This window comes from Perca fluviatilis, chromosome 16, assembly GCF_010015445.1.
Source record: "Perca fluviatilis chromosome 16, GENO_Pfluv_1.0, whole genome shotgun sequence".
NCBI lineage: Eukaryota > Metazoa > Chordata > Actinopteri > Perciformes > Percidae > Perca > Perca fluviatilis.
In genome coordinates this window covers 35,453,235-35,475,475 of record NC_053127.1, presented here as the reverse complement: position 1 = coordinate 35,475,475, position 22,241 = coordinate 35,453,235, and the positions used below count along the sequence as shown (strand labels likewise).

At 42.7% G+C, this 22,241-nt stretch overlaps 1 protein-coding gene and 1 long non-coding RNA gene across 9 annotated transcripts in view; one reads left to right on the top strand and one right to left on the bottom strand.

Moving 5' to 3' along the window:
• The window catches only part of amot (angiomotin), a 139,973-nt gene that overhangs the window by 18,786 nt on the left and 98,946 nt on the right, over positions 1-22,241 (bottom strand). For all 8 annotated transcript variants that reach the window (XM_039826463.1, XM_039826462.1, XM_039826469.1 and 5 more), the window contains one exon: positions 3,465-3,614. In XM_039826463.1, the coding sequence (XP_039682397.1) occupies positions 3,465-3,614 (150 nt within the window). The remainder of the gene's footprint in view (positions 1-3,464; positions 3,615-22,241) is intronic.
• LOC120575666 overlaps positions 18,891-22,241 on the top strand; it is an 84,307-nt gene continuing 80,956 nt past the window's right edge. The window contains exon 1 of the long non-coding RNA XR_005642034.1: positions 18,891-19,739. This is a non-coding gene — a long non-coding RNA (uncharacterized LOC120575666). The remainder of the gene's footprint in view (positions 19,740-22,241) is intronic.

Genomic DNA, 22,241 nt, shown 5'->3' with positions numbered 1-22,241 from the left:
GCTGTAGATGAGAGAAGTGTATGCGCGTTGTGCACACGCTACATTATGGCCAAGCATTCGTCCCTAAAATAGCATCTGAATAACGCGCTACTGACTTTAGACTAGCACCACTGACTTTAAACCAGGTTTTTCCTGGTCAGTGGCGGAATTGTTTTCTGAAACTGCAAAATAGCACCACGTAACATTTGCGCTGGAACACGCCTCCTCTTTTCGCTGAACCGCCCCCGGGAGCGCAAATACATTCCCTAATTTACCGACGTGCGTCTGAGGGAAAAGTCCGCTGTGCGTCGGGTGCAAAATAGGAATGATACACACGGTGTACAAAGGCAATGTCGCTGAGTGCAAGATAGGGCCCTAAATCTTTATGTCACACAATTTTTTAAACCTCTCATTCAAAGAGCAAAACTACACACCAAATCTCCAAAACCATAAGCTATTTCAGGAAACAGAGGAGGAAGAGGAGGACCAGTTGGAAGAGGACAAGGGCAAAGAATAGAAGGAAGGAGAGCCATCTCACACACACACACACACACACACACACACACACACACACACACACACACACACACACACACACACACACACACACACAAAACACACATGTTCACACATGTATTCTAAAAATGATATTATGGTTTACATATGTTTGTAGTTTTGCTTTCATGTATGCTACTGTATACACACACGGGGCGGCTGTACCTCAGGTGGTAGAACAGTCGTCTATCAATCGGTAGGTCGGTGGTTCAATCCCTTGCCCTGCAGTTCCATGTCAAAGTGTCCTTGGGCAAGACACTGAACCCCAAATTGCTTCCGATGCTGCGTCATGGCTGTATGAATGTTTATCTGATGAGCACGTACCACCTCGTACGGCAGCCTTGGCCACAGTGTGTGTGAAATGGTGAATAGTTCCTGTCTCTGCGTCTGGAGGTTAGCACTGCCCAAGACGATTGTGATTGGTTTAAAGAAATGCAAACAACCCAGAGCGTTTTTTCTCCTATACTGGAATGTATGTGTAGTCAGTGTTGTAATGTAACGGAGTACAAATACTTCGTTACTGTACTTAAGTAGAAATTTCACGTATCTGTACTTTACTTCGCTATTAAAATTTATGTCAACTTTCACTTTTACTCCACTACATTTCCTAGATAAAATGTATACTTTTACTCCATTATATTTCCACTAAGCATCTTCGTTACTCGTTACTAAAAAAAAAAATTAGAAGAAATGTGTGTGACTGCAATAAGGGAGGTTTGGCGAATCACTGCTCCTAGATTGCATTACGCACACTCCGCACGCCGCACGGTCTATTTCCGCGCTTGTTTGTTGCTAAAGGAGGAGGACGCGCACAACCGCGAAACCGCCAGGAACCGAGCACCTACTGGAGGACCTCCCGTTATCGTAGACCCAAGCGGCTCGACATAAGCAATGGCCCGATGGCCCAGTAAAACGTATGTCGGGCTGGTTGCAGCCACAGTCACGGTGTTAGCGTTATTTCACGCAGCACATGTAGCCTACTGACTGGAAACGTTACAGAGGATTATTTACCGCCGATGGCGCAGATGAACTAACGCTACACTCGTTACTGTAAGTAGGTAGCCTACAATAAAACCTCCATGGTTAAAGAGTCAATACTTATCAATAACCCACGTACCTGTTCTACAGGCAGAAACACGTAGAAACCGATATTACAGTCTGCTCTGTCTGCGCTGTCCACTCTCGTCCACCGCGCTGTGCAAACACAGCTCTACTCTGCAAATAGCGACTTTACAAACGAGCTAAAATGAAAGATGTCAGTTTGTAGTCTAACTGTTTGTCTTAATTTGCAACCAATCTTGAACTTTGGACAAACTCTTGTAAACGTAGCTGCTGTCTAAACGAGCCATCCTCTCCGCTGGAGCGGTAAACCTATGGAGGTATTTTAAGACCAAAACAAATACATGTGGCTACTTAATATGCACGTGAATGACGCGTTCTTCATTCTTGATGTATTATTTAGCAACAACATTGTCTTATTTCAAATTAGGCATACAGGACTAATCTGAGATCATTTTCTAGTTAAGTAGCCTATCTAGTTATCATTATGGATTTTCCATGTTTTTAGGGGTTTCCTTACTAATGTAAAAAATATAGCATTAATTTAGTAAGAAAGCCCTTGGAAAAATGTAGTAGATGACCCCTAGTCTAGCTTTGCTGCTAATGGCACAACATCCAGTGGCAGTGGCTAGCTGGGTTAGAACCATTTTCTAAAGCATAGGTGCGGCGTATATTTTCCTGCTTTTTTGTCCTTTTCCAATCACACCTATGATATTTCTTTCAGGGGCAGTAAAAATGTAGAAGAGGCCAGCAAAACTCTGATCTACTGGCCCCGGGGGCCAGTGGGGATTTTTTTTATGTTGAGCCCTGCGACCACCCCGACGATAGTGGTGAACTCTGTGAACAGGGTAGTGGTGAAGATAACGTCACATACACCCGTGTTGCAAGAAATGTTTCTGTACATTGATGTCAGCTCTAAAAATATGCTGTTTGTTCTTTGAACTTAAGATAATTGTGTCTGAAAAGTCCTAGAAAAGAATGTGATTTTGATTTGATGAGTGAGATTAAGAAGATATGGGAACCCTGAATATGCTTTATGCTTTACTATAAGAAAGCCACAATAAAAGTTCTAACCGCTTGCTTTAAAAAAAAAAAACTTTTACTTTTACTTCAAATACTTAAGAATATTAAATATCAGAAAATTACTTTTGATACTTAAGTACAGTATATATCAGATACTTTAAGACTTTTACTTAATTAATATTCTAAAAGGTAACTTTCACTTCTACCAAAGTCTTTTTCTAGTATGATACTTTGCTTTCTAGTATTTTATACAACACTGTGTGTAGTGGAGCCAGACCTTACTCCACAGCGCTGTGGAGATAGGGCTGGCGATGTGAGACTACATCACCTACATCATATTTGATCTCACAGGGGTAAATGGCCAATATGAACCATAAATTATGTCTTTATCATTGGTAATTTAGCTAAATCTGTTAAGTATTAAGGCTGTGTAACAAAAATATGAACACTACACAAGGCTTAAGGCTTCCAAACAGGATTTTGTTTCGATGTTCTACCTATGTTAGGAGCACATCGATCTCACACACACTGAATCGTGTTTTTTCCCCATTTTTCCGTTTCGTGATTGGTGATCAAGGGCTCCTTTCAAGGCTGGAATATTCATTGATTGATTAACATGACCTTATTAGGACAAATATGGGACGACCATGGGAGGAGCGTGAGGCTCGTGCACGACCACATAAGGTAACGCACATCCGTATTTATAAAGAGAAGAGTGCTTACCGGTGTGCGCCGCAAGGTGTTATAAATCAGAATATTGTTTTTGAGTACGAAAATTCTGACTTTTTTGCGCACAAAATCTGCACTCGTCTATCTGATCATTAATTAGCACAGGTCTGGAGTGTTACCTGCTGCATGCGTAGTGACTCCAGCTCTCTCTCCAGTCTAGTACGGAGTCGATGCTCGAGTTGTTCTCTCTTCTCACAGGCTGCCTGAAGCTGAGCTAGAGCCTGCTGCATCCTCTCCACCTTCTCAACGTAAACCTGCTTCTTCTTCAGCTGCGCAGAGAGAGAGAGAAAGAGAGAGAGACAGCAATCGTTACATCATGGTAACTCTGTTATGCTAATCCACACAGATATCAAACACATCTTCTTGGTCTTGTTCTGCAATCTCCTGTTGTCTGTGAGGTTAATTGATAGTTCAAGACTATCAAAGTCCAGGAGCCTCATTTATAAAACCTGTTACGCAAGAAAAAGTTGCGTGAAGCAGGGTGAAATTTGTCGTTGCAACATTCCTCGCAATAGTCGGATTTATAAAGAATTTCCATGCATAAAAATGTTCCCAGTTTTCCGCAAACGTTTGACCACACGTGTGATCGTGCGTAATGCTCCCAAGGTTTTGTAGACTGCGTTTTAGTTAACTCCGATGGTATGCCCGTTTTCCGAACCTAACCCAGTTTTTGTTTTCCTGAACCCAACAATCCCGTTCTTGCTAAACTGACCCAGAGCCGGTCGCGGCGCCCGGCGAGAGCCTGCCAGCAACGGGGAGAGGCAGGGGCTCCTCCCACACCGTGCAGCGGAGGAAATGCGCTTTTCCTCCGCTGCTCTCCCCTGCCTCTCCCCGTGAAATGTGTTGTTTGTTTGATGTATATATGTGTGTGTTTGTGTGTGTGTGTGTGTGTGCGTCTTTATGTGGTCGTGTCTGATTGTAGGTGTCTGTTTGTGGGAATGTTGTCTTTCTGCACCTGCTATTCCCACACAGTTACCATACAAGTTACCAAATTGTCACATTTCAAGCACTTTCACCTGTTTTGCACCAATAATGATCCAAAATCTTGTTTCTATTTTTTACCTTTTTAAAATTTGAATTTCCTTTCTCACAAAAAATGAAAATGATCATATTTGATCTCACAGGGGTAAATGGCAAATATGAACCATAAATTATGTATTTATCATTGGTAATTGAGCTAAATCTGTTAAGTATTAAGGCTGTGTAACAAAAATATGAACACTACACAAGAGTTAAGGCTTCCAAACCGGATTTTGTTTTGATGTTCTACCTCTGTTAGGAGCACATCGATCTCACAATCACTGAATCGTGTTTCTTCCCCATTTTTCCATTTCGTGATTGGTGATCAAGGGCTCCTTTCAAGGCTGGAATATTCATTGATTGATTAACATGGACCTTATTAAGACAAATATGGGACGACCTTGGGAGGAGCGTGAGGCTCGTGCACGACCACATAAGGTAACACACGTCCGTATTTATAACGAGAAGTGTGCGCCGCAAGGTGTTATAAAATCAGAATATTGTTTTTGCGTACAAAAATTCTGACTTTTTTGCGCACAAAATCTTTCAGAATAGAATCTACACACAGTTTTATAAATGAGGCCCCAGGACAGAGAAACTGCAAAATCTTCCTGAGTCATAGTGAATTAGCAGGAATTGCTGTCAAACATTTAGAATGCTTGTTTTCTACTTTGATCTGTTTTCTTTGTTGACCAAATATGGCCAAAAACATGTTTCAGTGCAGCAAATAACCACAGGAATTCTGTTTAAGGGCACCAAGACAACAACAAATAAACATCAGACTTCTAGTATCAATCCTTGTGCAGTGGTTCTCAAGCTTTTTTCAATAATGTACCCCCTTTGAACAGTTTTTTTAAGCTATGTACTAGTGCAAATAATTTTTGGTAGAAAAAAAAAGTCTATATAAAGAGGAAGAATACAGTGATGTCAGCGATAGATTTACTAAACAACAGCCTTGTACCTGGAAAACATTTAAATGCTGATGAAAAAAGGTGAGAAAAACGACATAACCTTGGAATAAGACAGTAGAAATAAGGAAGTAAGGCATGAATATGGAGCTAAAAGAGTCTCAATAAAGATAAATGCACACACTACATTCACATATGCACACATAGGATTCATACATGCACACACATGATTCATAAATACACACACAGGATACACAAATGCGTACAAAATTGACAAATACACACAAAATTTAAAAAGCACAGAAGATTCACAAATGCATACAAAATTCAGAAATGCAAACAAAATTTACAAATGTACACAAGATTCAGAAATGCACAGGACAAGATTCAGAAATGTATTTCTGATGCACACACAAATATATCTTGATTTACAAACTGCTTGCGGTCTGTGAACTGCACAAATGCCTTTTTTTAAACAGGGAATGATCTGCAACCAATCAGATATCTCCCTTGCTTTAGCCAATCACAAGAACGCACCCCACGTGGGGGATTGTTTACTTATAAGCCAATTGAGAATGAGGAGATGTCGTCACGGCACAGCGCCCCGCCCCCAGAGATCCCCCTTCCGCCATTTTGAACTGCACGTTCATTGTTTATGTTGGTTGCGGAGGTCTTTATTCTAGAGACGTCGGATTTATCGGGTGGCTGCAATTAGAAGAAAGGACTTTACTTTCGACCTAATATCCCAGTCAATGAGAGTGTGTTCTCTGCATATTCATTCGGGTAAGTTCTCTTAAAATCTCTCAAAAAGTTTAATGTCTGGTGGCATTTTCATCTCTTTTTATAAGCCGTTACTGTATATGCATAACGTTAGCAGTGATATAGAAATGTGTGTTTATCAGTTGTAGCTGCAGGATGGGAAGTAAAGCTGCACCTTGTTTACTTCACTAGCAACGTTAAATGGAAGCTAAAATGTATACGTAGTTTCCCATGTAAAGATTATAACGTTCCGTAACGTTACGTTATAGCATTCATAACGGTAAACATTTGTCTTGTGTTTGCTGCTGTCTTTTAACAGGGACTAAAGAACAAACGGAGGCTGCACTAGTGTAATGGGTTGTATAGAGGTTCTGTTAAATTGCTGCTTAAATGGGGACAGCGCCGTCTACCAGCGTCACTTTCACATTGCGCCGTGGCGCTAAAAGTAATGAATTATGGGTAATCCACAGCAGAACTCCTGATAACTGCTGTGGTAAGTCGCATGTTAAAACGCTGCAGAGACAATATTAGGCAAAATGCTTTAAAACCCACAACACAATGTTTTATTTTACTGTATTTTTTGTTGTGATGTAATTTAGAGATGAATGCCGTTTGTTTGGCGTCGAGTGAGTTATTAGTTTTAGGCTCAGAGCTGAATGCTAAATGTAGCTTATTTTGCATGGCTTCTAATGCTATTCCTCCGTCTGACTTACTGTGCGTTGTGTAGGGCTGTTTATGTCTCTGTCCGTGATGTCGACATGCCTATCCTGATTCAGCTTGGTTTCCCCATGTGCAGGTAACTGTTATTGAATTTGATGTTGACTTTTGTTATGTGACAAATGTATAATGTTACTATATTTTATACTATAAGAGCTATATTCCGGTGTTGAAGACACTGTACTGTTTCATATACTGTATTTTTATACAGCAGAAATGCCTTAGAAGCTGAGGATTTAATTTATTCTATTTTACTGTGAAATAGACAAAGTATTGTAAAACATGTCTCACTATACTTTTGTTAAAAATAACCATTCCACTATACGATCACAGTTGAATAAGTTTAATAAAAAAAGCAGAACTCCTGATAACTGCTGTGGGCTGTTTATGTCTCTGTCCGTGATGTCGACATGCCTATCCTGATTCAGCTTGGTTTCCCCATGTGCAGATGCAGCTCCACATACACAACATAGTGAGACTGACGCACAAAGGACCGTCACACTAGCAACACCAGAAGGGGATGAGGAGAGGGAAAGCAAAAGACAAGCAGGGAGGCAGAGGCCAAGGAAAGATGTTGAATAGATTATTTGCTATATTAGAGATTGCCATTCAAAAAATAAATGCATCAAATTAACTGATTTGTCTGTGTCTTTAAGTTGTTGGGCGTATATATATATATAATGTAAACAGTTTTTCAATGTCTATCTTTCCCTCAAATTGTGACCTGGACACAGGAAACTTCTAGCTGAATAATTATACTCAGATGCTACCTGTTTTAATAACTAGTTAGGTATACAAGCTCTTAAAAGACATTAACGAAACGTGTATCTTTATTATAACATTTATTCAAACATGACTATATACTGTACACAAGTATATTCAACATGAAGTGGTGACCAGACTCAGCTGCCGATGATGGTGTTGCTTCCAGACTGCAGACAAGGAGAAAGCTTTAGGTTAGTCTAGTTATCCAACCTGTCCTGGTAAGATCAGAATTGTATCACAAGTATATTTAAGCATACTGTAACATGAAGGTACTTCATGTAACTGTGTAGTGGTGTAGTTTATTTATCATGGTCTTAACTGACAACTGTTGACCATTTAACACACTTAGCTACACCTAGCTCTTATGTTGGTTGTAGCATTGTAGCTTGTGCGTTTACAGTACTATTTAACCTTTCTCACTTGCAGTTTACTGCATATCATACTGCCTATGGCAACCTCCATTAGCTGGTAGCGTTTACCTTGTTGTAGTTGCTGATCATATTTTGCACTGCATTTGTTTGAAAGCTAGAAGCTAATGGACAATGAGCTAATGTTACATACATGCAGTAAACTACAAGCTAGCTAATGTAAACTGTTAGCTACTGTAACTTAATGTAATTAAGATTAATTAATGCAATTCTCCTTACCAGTAAGTGTTATGACAACTACAAAGTACAAACATGAAAGTTTGAAAAGTTTTTAATTTATTGACATGGGATGAATAAAAGAAAATGATAGCCTATCAGTGTCGGTAACGTTACCTACCTTCGCACGTTGTGGCCAAAGTTGCCGACGGAATATTCTCCTCCTGCAAGCAGACTGACCCTGATTCACTTTCTCCATCTCAACAAAACAAATTAAACAGCCCAGTTCACAGTTCCACATCCATTTCGTCAAGTGTTTTGAAATGCAGCGTTCACACTGTTGCCCCCTATACAGTCTATGGTTGCCCCTGGTTACCGATAGTGTAGGTATGCAAAATGGTGGACGGGCTCAGGCACCTCCCAAATCGTGATGTATGCCACGTGGGGTGCGTTCTTGTGATTGGCTAAAACAAGGGAGATATCTGATTGGTTGCAGATCATTCCCTGTTTAAAAAAAGGCATTTGTATGTCGAGCCACGTCAGGGCAGTCTCAAAATTCACACACAAATGCAGTGAAGTTCACAGACCGCAAGGAGTTTGTAAATCAAGATATATTTGTGTGTGCATCAGAAATACATTTCTGAATCTTGTCCTGTGCATTTCTGAATCTTGTGTGCATTTGTAAATTGTGTTTGCATTTCTGAATTGTGTGTGCATTTATGAATTTTGTATGCATTTATGAATCTTCTGTGCTTTTTAAATTTTGTGTGTGTATTTGTGAATTTTGTGCGCATTTGTGTATCCTGTGTGTGTATTTATGAATCGTGTGTGCATGTAGGAATCCTGTGTGTGCATATGTGAATGTAGTGTGTGCATTTATCTTTATTGAGACTCTTTTAGCTCCATACATGAATAGGTCGAAAATAGTAATAAAAACCGGAAAAAAGCAGTAGAAAGAAGGCAGGCAACACTAGGGCGACAAAAGTGATAAAAACTTTGAAAACAACTGAAAACAACTTTGAAAAGAGATCAAAACTTTGAAGAAAAAAAGAGTAAAGTATGGAAGAAAGGCAAGAATAGGTCAAAACAAATGACAAAACCTTCAGAAAAAGGTGACAAACTTCAAAAACAACGTTGAAAACTTTGAAAAAAGCGAAAAAAAAGACAGTAGAAGTAACTACAGCCTTGGAACTGCAAAACATTTAGCAAAAAATGTCACGTACCCCCTGCAGTCCTCTAGGGGGACACATACCCCGATTTGAGAAACACTGCTTTAGAGGATGACATACAAGATATATTACTTATGTTACAGAAATCTTGTGAAAAATTAAGTTTTACTTCAGTAAGAAAAAAATAATTCTGCTGAAAAATAAAACTAATTTGTTTAATTTAAAGGTGACTTTGGTATTTGGTATAATAACAATCTGAACATGTCAATGGTGATAACAACATAACGGTGCACATTTGTCCTATAGGGTTACATTGCAGCACAGTTCGCGGCTGCCGGTTATCCCCGTGATGCCTCAATTCATTCACAATTATATAAAAAAATGTATTGTCTATGTTTTATTAGCAGTTTCTGGCTCCAAGCTTATGCTAAATTAAGTTGAGATTGTTAATTTGTCTATAGCATATAGAATAGATATAAATTTAGGTATGATGCAAATTAGCGACAACAGGCATTTATGGTAAAATTCTTTACAAAATGGTAAAATTAACCCCTTAACGCCGACTGTCGCTAATTTGCATCAAACCCCTTCCATTCCGACTGCAGGCGAGATAGCATGTGTATTCCCCCAATGCCGGTTTGTTTACATTCAATACATACCTTTTGCATGCACTGGTTTCTCGTAGGACCGGTTCACGGAAGCGAAATTAACCCTAACCCTAACCCTAAAAAGACTACTGTTGTTGTCCGCAAGGCCAGATGAAAACTCAAAAACAAAGAAATATCAGAATCCATGTCATTTCTTGCTTTACATCATATATAGCGTTGTCAGTATTAACAAGATAACCATATAATCACTTAGATAGATGTGTTTTGAAAAGCAAACTATATCATTGCTTAGAGTGTGTGTGTTGAAACCCCCCCCCCAAAAAATAACATATATCTTGCTTATATATTAAATCTGTCTTTTGCTTACATACTGATCTGTTTTTGCATTTTAGGACAGAAAGAGCTTTCTTTAAGAAACTGTAAGGTGTAGGAAAGTACCTAGACAGATAAGAAGGGCACAGGCAGGAGCTGCAGCCTTGATGGGTGCATGCAGCTGTGTGTGTGTGCGTCTTGAAGGTACGTGTGTGGCCATACACAGCACACGAGCTGTAGAGTTCATGAAGTTCATTACTGTAACGTAATTTGTGAAGTGTTTCCTACATTACCTTACAAGGATAGGGAAGTACATATAGTACGTCCCTTTTGATAACTTTGGGAGGAGTAAAATGTTTTTTGTGTATAAATATGAGTGTTTTTGCCGAGTAGAGGCCCCTTTCGGGTGAGCCCCTCTTTTGGGTCCCTTTTGGGCTTCCTTCGGGCTCTTTTACCGAGTGCTTTACGTGGCATCGGGATACCATGAAGCCTTCTCCATCTACCCTTGCACTTTCTGTGTTTTGGGGAAGATTCATTATCACTCTCCCAGCTGGAGAGGGGTTCCCTTGCACTCGCTGAGTGAGGGAGGAAAAAAAAGAAAAAAGACTATCTCTGAGAAGCGGCTTCGAATACCTCTGTTATACAGAGGCCAAAAAAGTGCTCTTCTCTCTTAGTTTTTACCCAGACGCTCTCTTCGTTGCGTTGTGGGGAAGATTTATTTACCCTCTTCGACATCGAAGAAGGAGATTACCTGCTCGTTTATGAGTGTGGGAGAGACAGGGCCAGGAGGAAAAGAGAAGCAGCCTTAAATACCTCTGTTAGAGCGGAGGCTTTATCTTTATTTGTATTTTTTGTTTTATTTTGTAAAGGACCACTTGCTTTTAATTTCTGCTTTTGTCACAAAATAATAAAAACCACCTGAGTCTGATTTTAGACTAGGGGAGCCAACTTTTGCCAGTTCTTTATTTTCTCTGGGATCGTACCGCCCGCTGTCAAGCAGGTGGGGTTTCCCCCCTTACGGGGGTTAGCGACTCCTCTTTAACCGCCCGTGGAGAGTTGCCTCCCGGCGGGGATCGACTTGGACACGCAGACCTCCTGTTATCTCCTAGTGGGAGTGCATTTCCCTATCCGCCCGGCCTGGTCAGAGCCTCTGAGCATCCCCCTCTCTCAGTCCGGCGACCAAGAAGGGCAAGGCGGGCGTCCTTGAGAAGGAAGGGACCTCCGTGACCCTGGGAGGACGGCTGAGACCGTGAGTACTAAAGAAAAATCATTGGTTTTAAAGATCCCCTCGGGCAGTGCTTGTCATATACAGGGGGATAAGAGCCCGTGTTTTTGGGGACGTCTGGTGTAGTGTGAATCTAACCTCTTGTCTCGCCTTCGGGTTCCCTGATCCGGGCGAGGGCTTCTCCTTAGACGGAGAGTGTGTGTGTCTCTATAAACTAAAATTAATCAGGGAAGCTTCAAAAGCAACTCCTTTTTAGTATAGGTCAAAACATCCGCCCCGCTGACGGGCAACTGGCGTTCGTCCGTACGGCAAAAGAGGGCACTAGTAGGGCCGGGGGTTTGCTGAGGGGAAGGCGATAAAAAGGGGTTGGCTCGGCCACAGCGAGCGACGCGACGCCTCAGCGAACTGCCACACCGGTCGACATGACACCCCAGATGGGACCAATGGGTCCATTTTCTAGGCATAAAAAATAAATGAAATAGTTTTATTTTTTATTTCATGCACTGAAAATAAATGAAATAGTTTTATTTTCTGTTCTTTCCTGTTATGGGACCACATGGATGGGACCATTTCCTATGCATAAAAAATAAATGGAATAGTTTTATTTTTTATTCTGTGCACTGAAAATAAATGAAATAGTTTTATTTTCTGTTCTTTCCTGTTAAAGGATCATTTCCTATTCATACAAAATAAATGAAACAGTTTTATTTTTTATTTGTTCTGTTATGGGACCACATTAGATGGGACCATTGTCGATGTGTAAAAAATAAATGAAATAGTTTTATTTTTTATTCTTTAAATTGAATGGGACAGTTTTAGTGCTAAGGGGCAACGAATTAAGCGCCGTAACGTAAAGTTAAATTCCGATTAACTAGAAGAGTCAAAACGGATTAATTCTTAGCAAACCAAATACAGCCTAATAACGGTCTTAGAGGGTCGAACTTTAGGGAGAAGACATCCCGAGTTCAACGTTTTATACTCTAGAGTTCAAAGTAGCGCGCCGCGCAAATCTATTTACGTCACTGGGTGGGGGTAAATAGAGGAGCTACAGCCTTTTAGGAAAAATAGGCACACCCGGATCTCTACGTACCGGCTCTTAGTGAGAGGAATCTCCTAAGTAGTGGGGATACTGAGGACTAAGTCCTATCCATTACTAAATAGGTTAGGTGAAGTAGGTAAACCAAACTGAAAGCAACGCGAAAGTTCGTCTAGATATAAAATAGGAGGGGTAAGGAGTGTAGAGGAACTTTGGTTGAACGAGAAATCCATGAGAGCAAAGTATCTATTAAATCCCCTCGAGCCATGGCAACTGCAGAGCCTGGCGCACAATCTACCTCGGAAACCGACGCGGAGGAAAACCCTCCAGTCGTAAGCGGCGCCGCTAGGCTATCGGAAAACCTAGTAGACATGGGGCCAGGGTCAGTCAGATACCACAGTGGATGGATCCAAGACTGTGACCTGTGGCCCAATCAGCTAGAACCAATTTCATGGTTCAACCCAGCGAATAGGGCGCTGAACCATGGGGGAGGTGAGGCATTAGCACTTAAGCAATGATGTGAATGGGTACCAGTGCAGGCATTACCTGATGGCACTGTAGTCCGTCAGGCGCACAGCACTACAAAAAGTGGTACATACGGGGAAGTAGTACACTGCTGTTTTAGCATAAAGTCAGACCAGACTAGGCTAGCGTCAGAATTCTATGACACAGAGGATGAAGTTTACGTTTACAGAATACTCTGTAATAGTGTAGCATTAGCTAGACACCCTTACAGGGTGATTAACCTGTTTGGCACAGGGTTATTCCAGTACCCGATGCAGGCTTGGGTGAGTGCTCTGGCCAGAATGCTGAGGGAGTACCGGAGGTACGAATGGGTGGTGTGCTTCTTCTGAAAGTGAGAAGGAAATGATAGAGTGAGCCCTGGTAGATCTGGGCCCTATCTACCCTGATCCTTTCGTCAGACATGAGCCCCGGTCGTACTGTCCGGCAAAGTTAGTAACTGTGTACATTCCAGGGAGCTCCAGAGACGCAGGCGGGGTCGGCCCAAGCCAGCGGACTGGAGCCCCAGGAAAACAGCATGGTTGTTCAGACAGATTGAGTCAGAACAGCCAAAGTTACCCCAGAGGGGCCGTAGAGCTATCTGGGGGTTCCTCGGCTTCAGGAAGCCAAGGGAGGGAGATACTCAGCGAAACCGGAGATGGGGAAGCTGGGCACAGGGCCGTAGTGCACATGCTGAGGGGGCCAGAGGGGTGCCCTCAGAATAGTGGCACATACGTGCTTGCCTCAGAATGCCTTAAATCGCATATGAGGAGGGAGCCTCTACCGGACTATGAACAACAGCTAGTAGTCTGGACAGGCAGGGAGTACCCCACAGAGATACAGGCTAGACCGGTGTGTAAGAAAGGAAACTTTCATGCGCTGCATTGTCTGACCTCTGCAGAGGGGATAGGCTATGGAGATGCATATGACCCGTATGACAGGTGTATATATGTAAAAGTACCCCTAGAGAGAGGTCGGGAAGTGGGAGTCAGGACTGAACGCAGAGGTTTAAAAAAAAAAAAAAAAAAAAAAAAAAAACCCTGATGCGGGCAGTACCAGTTTCTACTTCTCCCACACCAGGACCTAGGGGCATATTGTTTACATCTGGAAAGCAACCGAGGGGTCTTCAGACAATGAGACCCCCTGGAAGGCAGCAGATGAGGAAATCAGTTACCATTGTTGACCCACCGATACCCAAGAGAGCCCCTAGGGGCAGGTTGGGGAGATCAGTTAAGCCAATACCAGATAGGCCGTACAACCCTGACCAATATCCGTGTAGTGCACCTACATACCAGACTGATTCAGGTCGGTACAATCCCAGGCACTTGGGGCAGGGAGAGTACGACTCGGACTGGGAAGAGGAGCCTATATTGGAGGGAACGGGTTGGTACCCAGTCTCGCGGGGAGAAAAAAGATGCGTAGAGAAGTCTATGACAGGCCCTGAAGTTCTGGCAATGCCAAGAATCGGGGGACCCTGGAAAAATTCATATCATAAACAAGGATATGATTTTTACCGGGAAGGCTGTATTCATAGAGATAGATCTGTAGAAAGGCAGTATAGGGATGTGCCTGCCAGTAGATCCGGGGGAAGAGCCGGAGGAGGTGGAGGAGGAGGTGACCCAGATCCAGATCCCCTAAGGGGCTCAGGAGGATGGGAACCCCCGAAACCGCCCCGAAGGAATAGTACCCCCAGGTTGAATGGACAGGAATCTCCTGAGGAAAATCAGGAGGATGTGGAGACTTTCAGGGACTTTCATGACCAGGCCAGGAGGACAAGTGGCGGCTGGCCTACAGCTTCCTCGGGGTCTGGATACAGACGTACGGGAAGCCAGTGGCATAGCCTGCTGTCTGACGGCCTCATGGAGCCTGAAGAAGGCTCAGTATTTCCGCTGGGACAGATTAGTCTACTAACTATAATACCCAGTCAAAAAGATGGGCAGAGCGATACGTAGTACTTAGAACGGTGTGGGAAAAGTGGGTTTACAGCAAGAATGGTTTATATGAATGAAGCACTGGGTCAGGGGAAACTGGTAGATTATAAACCAAAACAAGTTACCGACTCCTCTCCTGTTTGTCAGGACGGGGACGAGGTCTAGATATACTCGGATTACACAAAGACTGAAGCAGGCGTTAAATCAAAGCTTCAGGGAACGGGGGTAAGGCAAGGCAGCTTTATTTATATAGCATATTCCAGTAACAAGGCAATCCAAAGTGCTTTACATGAAATGTGAAAGAGCAGTTAAAACAGTTAAACATATAAAAGCAGATAAAATAGATTATGTAAAGAAAAAACATCAAAAAGATAGGTCCTCAGTCCTGATTTAAAAAGAACTGAGAGTTGCAGCGGATCTCGGTAAACCTTGCTAAATCCGGGACAGTTCACAGTCTGTCCCTTGATAAGTTCACAGAAATATCTGTCTGGTAGTTCAATTTCAGCTACCTAACGATCTAGTAGTACTGTAAGGTTATAAATACCCAGTACATATTTCTTAACTGCAGCTTAGGAAGAGACACACCCAAGATGGTTACGGTCCGACCCAGATACCGATTTCTGCTGTCCGTCGACTTTAGAGGAGTCCAATATGTGGGTAGAAATGATGATGAACGATCCAATGGCATTTTGAAATGGGAAAATTATATACCTGGACATTGTGTCCACTGTGGGATCCAGTGCTATGAAATAGTCTGGCAAGGCCATAGAGCAACCAGGCCCACAGCAAGGAAACCGGTAGTGGCCAAAACAGGGATTGAATGCAGTGGTAATGCTAGGTTTACTTTCTGCAGCCAATGTGTTGATATCGTGGCTGCCAGGAACTGGAATCACTTATCAAGCTATCAAAATAAAAGGTTTTTGTCTGTGTTTACGGACTCTATGGTGTCTTTACCTACCAACATAAAAAGGGCTGCAGAGGTGACAGTAACTACTGTTGCGGGCTCAGTTGGCTCTGTTATGGGATGGGTGGGTAATGCATTATGGGGAAGTTTATATGCTCTTGTGGCTTTGCTGTCTTGTATGGCTGTTGGGTTTGCGAGCTGGAAACTAACATTGCTATTGATTCAGCGAAAATGCAAGAGCAGAAAATATAAGGCTCTTGATCAAGCCGTTTAAAGATAAGATACAGAGGAGGGCACCTGACCTTGAAGAATCGAAACTCTGATGGGCCAGGGCCTTACCACCGGAAGAGGAGGTGGAGCTGATAACCACACATAGGACAATAGCTTACACACATCAAGCAATCATCTTTACTTGCTCCCCGAATAGTGAGGAGACTAGAGCGTGTAACTGCGCCTTGACAAATTTATTACTCAAAAGCAATGGAGAACGAAGCAAACTAGATCAACTCTTTTGCAGAGTTGGATGAAAGTTTGAACATGCTTAATGGGGTAAGATTTTATTATTTACCTATTGAAGTATCTTGTAATGTCAATAGGGTATATTGTATAGGTTACATATAGCAAGATGTACCATTGCTTATAAAACATTGTAGGCCTTAGAATGCTTTTGCCTGCCCATGAATTATGACTACCTGGCACTTGTTGTGTTCAGGCCATGCAGTAATTATCTGTGGGTTTATGTCATAAATGTAGTAAAGATAGAAATAGGAAAGTGGCAGGCTTATTAAAGCATCTTAGGTTATTTTCACCCATGTATAATTGGGGAGGTTTATTACAAAGTTATACCAGGTCCAATATAGGTGGATTCTGACCATAAATAACCTCCATAAAAACCTGGCTGAGATGCTGGGCCCCTCTAAGATAAGAAAAAGGAGGGGTAGGAGGTCTTTTGTAGATAGGCATTAGGAATAGAAGAATGGTTTATTTTTGTGAACACAGTAAAAATCATGCCCTCTTCTGTTCTACCAGTTTACTCTGGATGAAGGAGAAGAGTGGATAGTGTTCAATACCCGGACTGGAGAAGTAGCCTCAGCAAAAGATATGACAATTACCAGCCACGGGATGTTTACCTGTCAAATATTCCTCCAACCAAGGGTGGAGGGCCAGAGGCGAGTGACGGTGGAGATGGATGCTCGGGTGAATCCTTCCTCCAAACTCTTGACAGTCTTGGCATCGGGGATGGAGAGGATGGAGAGTACCAGCTCCTCAGCCTTGGCAGGATCAGCTTCGGCATCGAGGTGCCCTTCTCCGATCCTACCAGTGAGGACTTCCCCTCACACATCCGAGAGAGATCCATCCCCGTTGCTGACTTCGGAGAGGCCCTCTCCGATCCTGCTGGTGAGGACTCCCTCTCACACACCCGAGAGGAGTCCATCCCCCCCACTGACCTCGGAGAGATCTTCTCCTCAGCCATTGACGATATACACTCCCAATCCATCGATACCCTGGTTACCGACCCCATGGTGGTGGCAGACTCCAGAACAGAGAGAGATAACAAAGATGCTGGCGAAGGGCGGGCCGGATCCGTATGTCGTGTTCGACCCCTGTCCGTGTCAGTCTTCAACCCGGGAGATGACACAAGCGGGTGGAACAGAAACAATGCTGGAGGTGAACCAAGCAGAGCAAAGAACCGGAGGAAGAACAAGAAGAAGGACAAGAAGGAGAGGCATCTTGGAGCGGCTGGTGAGCTACTGCAACCCGGGCCCGGCAGAACGGGCCAGGAATCCACTCAGGAGGCGGCCACGAGCAGTCAGCAAGCCGGGACCCCGGTACCAGGTGGGCAAGATCCAGACCAGTGCTCCCCCTCCTCCTCGCTGTTCCCCTCACCACTGCCTGCTATTCCCGCAAGCTCTGAGACTCGCCCGCATGTCAGAAAACACAAGAAGAAGAGAAAAAGTACTCAAACTCAAACCCCCTCTAATTTCCCTGACAAAATGTCTAGAGGAACTCAGACTGAACCAGAGGGTACTGTAGGAAATCCTGTTCCTACACCGACCCCTAATTCCGAGGTATCAATGGATGCCCCTGTCCCGATGGACACCCCTGTCCCTGTGCCAATCCCTGACTCTCAAGCAACAGAGGAGTCAGCCTTCAGGATCTACCAGTTTGGTCAGGTGAGGGACGGACACAAGAAAACTAGGGTTCACCCGCGTGCAACTGGTGACCCGGCCATGTGGAAATATTTCACACACGTGAAACTGGGACAGTTCCACCACAATTGGATGATAGAACCTTCCACAGAAAATATGGATTACTTTATCAAGAATTCTACTCATCTGAGGACGATGAACTCTGATTTCCCGAATGAGGACGGGGATTGCATTCCTGTGGATAAACACTGGCATGTCTTTACCGCAACCAGCAACAGGTTCCTGATCCTGACGAACCGTGATCAGGACCCCTTGGTCATCATTCTGGACTATAATAAACTTTGAACACTGATAGTTTTCGTGTTTTCATGGGAGGATGTTGTCCGCAAGGCCAGATGAAAACTCAAAAACAAAGAAATATCAGAATCCATGTCATTTCTTGTTTTACATCATATATAGCGTTGTCAGTATTAACAAGATAACCATATAATCACTTAGATAGATGTGTTTTGAAAAGCAAACTATATCATTGCTTAGAGTGTGTGTGTTGAAACCCCCCGCCAAAAAATAACATATATCTTGCTTATATATTAAATCTGTCTTTTGCTTACATACTGATCTGTTTTTGCATTTTAGGACAGAAAGAGCTTTCTTTAAGAAACTGTAAGGTGTAGGAAAGTACCTAGACAGATAAGAAGGGCACAGGCAGGAGCTGCGGCCTTGATGGGTGCATGCAGCTGTGTGTGTGTGCGTCTTGAAGGCACGTGTGTGGCCATACACAGCACACGAGCTGTAGAGTTCATGAAGTTCATTACTGTAACGTAATTTGTGAAGTGTTTCCTACATTACCTTACAAGGATAGGGAAGTACATATAGTACGTCCCTTTTGATAACTTTGGGAGGAGTAAAATGTTTTTTGTGTATAAATATGAGTGTTTTTGCCGAGTAGAGGCCCCTTTCGGGTGAGCCCCTCTTTTGGGTCCCTTTTGGGCTTCCTTCGGGCTCTTTTACCGAGTGCTTTACGTGGCATCGGGATACCATGAAGCCTTCTCCATCTACCCTTGCACTTTCTGTGTTTTGGGGAAGATTCATTATCACTCTCCCAGCTGGAGAGGGGTTCCCTTGCACTCGCTGAGTGTAAGGGAGGAAAAAAAGAAAAAGACTATCTCTGAGAAGCGGCTTCGAATACCTCTGTTATACAGAGGCCAAAAAAGTGCTCTTCTCTCTTAGTTTTTACCCAGACGCTCTCTTCGTTGCGTTGTGGGGAAGATTTATTTACCCTCTTCGACATCAAAGAAGGAGATTACCTGCTCGTTTATGAGTGTGGGAGAGACAGGGCCAGGAGGAAAAGAGAAGCAGCCTTAAATACCTCTGTTAGAGCGGAGGCTTTATCTTTATTTGTATTTTTTGTTTTATTTTGTAAAGGACCACTTGCTTTTAATTTCTGCTTTTGTCACAAAATAATAAAAATCACCTGAGTCTGATTTTAGACTAGGGGAGCCAACTTTTGCCAGTCCTTTATTTTCTCTGGGATCGTACCGCCCGCTGTCAAGCGGGGAGGGTTTCCACCCTTACGGGGGTTAGCGACTCCTCTTTAACCGCCCGTGGAGAGTTGCCTCCCGGCGGGGATTGACTTGGACACGCAGACCTCCTGTTATCTCCTAGTGGGAGTGCATTTCCCTATCCGCCCGGCCTGGTCAGAGCCTCTGAGCATCCCCCTCTCTCAGTCCGGCGACCAAGAAGGGCAAGGCGGGCGTCCTTGAGAAGGAAGGGACCTCCGTGACCCTGGGAGGACGGCTGAGACCGTGAGTACTAAAGAAAAATCATTGGTTTTAAAGATCCCCTCGGGCAGTGCTTGTCATATACAGGGGGATAAGAGCCCGTGTTTTTGGGGACGTCTGGTGTAGTGTGTATCTAACCTCTTGTCTCGCCTTCGGGTTCCCTGATCGAGGGCGAGGGCTTCTCATTAGACGGAGAGTGTGTGTGTCTCTATAAACTAAAATTAATCAGGGAAGCTTCAAAAGCAACTCCTTTTTAGTATAGGTCAAAACATCCGCCCCGCTGACGGGGCAACTGGCGTTCGTCCGTACGGCAAAAGAGGGCACTAGTAGGGCCGGGGGTTTGCTGAGGGGAAGGCGATAAAAAGGGGTTGGCTCGGCCACAGCGAGCGACGCGACGCCTCAGCGAACTGCCACACCGGTCGACACTGTCAATGTTAGGGAGTAGGAGAGTGTTTTCTTTCTTGCTGTTGTCAAGATTCATTTATTTGTCAATTAAAGTTTAGAAGTTCTAACAACTTTGTGACATGAATAAAATCTACATATCTGAGATGGGAAAATATGTTTTATTAAGAGGGATGTTGCTTATTAATCATATGTGGCTGGCTAGTTAAAATATCTATTTCTGTTAATACATTTATAAATGAGATGGAAATTGTTATTTGATTTACATTATATATTTATTTCAGTAATTTATATAATTATAAATTACTGAAATAAATATGTAATGCAAAGCAAATAACAATTTAATGACAAACTAATGTGAATTACATTAATTTATGTAACCAGGGAAATTTGAACTCAGCTTAGAGGAGAGCCAAGAATGCCGAAAGGCAAGAAATCAACGGCCTGTGGAGATATTAGAAACATCTGCACTTGGGCGGACCTGAAGCTATGCAAGGCCAAGATGGCTGGATCTGACAGGCAATAGTCTCATAACATGATGCCGGCAGACATCTGTAACATTTTTGCAGCAATAACAAAGATCTCAGTCAACTGGAAGGTCTGGAAGAAATTGCCGCTCCATCATTTTGATGGAGACTAAACTTTTCACCTTAAAGGGGTGATAGAATGCAAAACCAAGTTTACCTTGTCATAGTTGAATAACGACAGTTCGGTGGGTAAAATAGGCATACATAGAACCTCAAAGTCCCATTGACACCTCTTTCCTATGCAAATCTTACAATTTGAAACTGCCGCTGAAAACGGGCGAATCTCAACAAAGCTCATAGTTGATGTGGCTGTACCTTATTTGGCTCTAGTCTGTACCTTTGTCAAGCCCCAAAATGTACATACAGACAACTGCTCTGAGACCAGCTGGTGTTGTGAATGTAGGTCGTGCAGATCTCAGAAACTTTATACATTGTTCTTCTGCTATTTCATTACTAAATTCACTTTTTTGATGCAAGAAATCAACTATTTAGAGCTCAAATGTGGGCCGTTTTACAAAAATGTATGGCTATTTGCAAATTTGGTCTGACTGTGTCGGAGTTCAGAAGCTCCACGGTCTGACAAGTGCTGATAAGCAAAGAAAATAGGCTCTACCCTCCTACAACTGGCTGCACCTGATTGGACGAACGCTTCATGTGGGGCTTCCAGATTTCAAAACCGACCATAATGTCAGCTTGTTTGGAAAACGATCTCTTATAGAAAATAGTTTTCTGAAATGGGTTTCTGAAAACATTTTATGCGAGAAATAGGCTATGCAGTTGCTGAATCTGTCTTTATTTCAGATCAACAGCCAGTTTAAAAAATTTTCGTGAGTCCCCACGACCTATGAACTTGACCTACTTTTGTGCGTGATCTTAACGACAACACGCGATAATCGGTCGGGGGACTGGTCAGTGTCATACTTGTAGTGATGCCACTCTTCCGTCCAACAGTGCAAGAATTTATGGCACTATGTCTGTCTAGTCTGAAATAGTGAGTATCCTGAAAGACAAAACAATTGTGTAGTCTGATCCTGGCATGAGAGAAAAACTGATGAGCGAGAGGTGAGATTCAGAATGCTTTACCCCGACAAGAGACATTTTGATACACATTTGTACGCCCCCGAAAGGCGATGGCATTTATATATACTATATAGTGAGAAGCTGGTGAGGGTGGTATAATGATGTGCAGTCCAGAGCTTAGTGTGGGAATTTCTCTTCTGTTCTGCTCACTGCTTTGTTTATTTGTGGGAATGCTGTTCAACAGCATTCCAACTATTGTTATTCGGTTCTTTATTTTTCTTATTCCGTATGTTTTTTGGCTGTCCGTAACTTCTGCAAACTTTCAGCTATTAAAACCATTCAACTTTTAAAATGTTCAGCTCTTTCAGCTAATGATGGGACTTCTTCAACATTTTTTCTACTATTTATACTTTTTAAAATATTAAGCTTTTTAACACTTTTTTTTAACACTTAAGTCAATGAGAGCACGCTTCAAATCCTTCAAATCCTCTTCTGCTTCAAAATGTATTTCCTCCTACATTCTTTCACCTACAGACGTGATTGAAACTTTAAACTGTTCACAACATATTCCGGTATT